The 1,756-nt window shown below is 35.2% G+C and overlaps 1 protein-coding gene across 1 annotated transcript in view; it reads right to left on the minus strand.

Annotated features, from left to right (window-relative positions):
• The window catches only part of LOC107663097 (formin-J-like), a 16,797-nt gene that overhangs the window by 6,807 nt on the left and 8,234 nt on the right, over positions 1-1,756 (minus strand). The window contains exon 4 of the mRNA XM_016453248.1: positions 1,469-1,571. Within this exon, the coding sequence (XP_016308734.1) occupies positions 1,469-1,571 (103 nt within the window). The remainder of the gene's footprint in view (positions 1-1,468; positions 1,572-1,756) is intronic.

Here is a 1,756-nt window from a genome sequence, read left to right on the forward strand (position 1 = left end):
CGTGATGCTGTTTTGTTCATAATTGTTTATGCAATTTACGAAATTATATTTGATTTATATGAGTTAATTTAGATGTAATGCAGGTTTTTTTATAAACATTTATTTCCTTGCGTTGACAATTTAAATGTGCTGCATTATTTTGCTCATTGCGCCCTCCTGTGGCCTCGGGAGACAAGACAAAAGTTTCCTTCAGACCTATTTAATCTGCATATAAAACATAGATATTTGTTTAATTTGTATTGTGTGTTTGGCTGTTAAAACAAAAAAATATTTGTTGTTTGTCCCAATAAATTGGGTTAATTTTAAAATACAGTGGTTAAATTTAAACATTTTTTCTGTTGCTCTTTGTTTTAAAAAAGGTTATAAAAAATGTCAATAATTATCGACACCGAATGATATGAAACACTATCGTTGATACATTTTTTAACTATATCGCCCAGCCCTAAATATAAATATCTTGATGGAGGAGTGGAATAACATCTCACAGCAAGAACGGTCAGATCTGGTGCAGTTCACGAGGATGAGATGCACTGTAGCACTGAAAGCAGCTGCTAAACATACAAGATACTCACTGCAACTTTTAATATTGGCCCCTCTTTCTTCAGGGACTCTTTCAGTTTGTCACATGCCTGTCAAACTTGTTCAGTTTGTCTCAGTGGTTTAAATTATGTTAAAACAAACATTTACACAAGATAAGAAATTCGCAGGAAATAAAAGTAGTTGAATTTGAGGACATTTTTTTTTTTGCCGAGTTTAAAGTAAATTTGGTTTAATTTGAATATGTACTGAATATCTGAATTGTGAATTAACACTATTGTGTGGTACCATGCAATTTTGTATAGTATCACTATATATGTTTATGGTATCATGACAACCCAATATGCACTTTTTCCTCCCAAAAGAAAGTGAAACAACAATAGTTATAATTCTAGAAAAAAGTGTTTTAATCCAGTTTTGGTAAATGTTTTTTTTTTACATTTCTCTAGACTTCCCTAGAGTGCACTGCATTGTGCGACACAGGATTCTATACGATGTGCTGCACATTTTTCACCCAGCTCTTCTGGGTGAAATGGCAAGTACACACTGTATTCTCAGCAGTGCTGCAAGGGGCTATATCAGGCAATAAGGTCCTAATATACTCTCTGTGAAGTTCTTCATTCAGCGGTAAAAAGAAATTCGAAATGGCTGCATAATGGTATACTGTTAGCAAACAATCTGATACCATGCACGCAGCTGGACGCGCCATTTAGACGAGTGTAAATGTGTGCTGTGTACCATGCTCTCAATTACACAACATAAATGACAGTTTCTGATAATCAGAAACCGTAACAGGAGATCATGCAGAGTAAACAGAAGATTTCAAACAAGCAGCATCACATCTAATTCCTTCTAATATGAACCAGACTGAAGCGTGAAAGGACAGACGTGTCTGTTTCTGTCAAGCGTGGTGTCGGAGAGGATACAATACCTCTTCATTATCAGGCAGCAGCTTGCAGAGTTCTGCCAGTTTCTCGGCTCCGTAACGCTCTCCGACCCCTCGTCTCACATCCTCCACAATCTCCCTCGCAGCACTGAGGGAAGAGCAAACACTGAGAATTACATCACTTTCAAGCAAAAAAAAATAAATAAAAATTATTTCAACAAAATTACTTTGCCACTTAATTTGAAAAAGTGTTTTTAGTACTTCAATTTAAACTAAACCAAAATGAGAAATGCTGCTTTGGCAACAAATAAGCTTGTTTTTTTTTTTATATAT

The sequence above is a fragment of the Sinocyclocheilus anshuiensis genome, unplaced genomic scaffold, assembly GCF_001515605.1.
Source record: "Sinocyclocheilus anshuiensis isolate Anshui unplaced genomic scaffold, SAMN03320099.WGS_v1.1 scaffold836, whole genome shotgun sequence".
Taxonomy (NCBI): Eukaryota; Metazoa; Chordata; class Actinopteri; order Cypriniformes; family Cyprinidae; genus Sinocyclocheilus; species Sinocyclocheilus anshuiensis.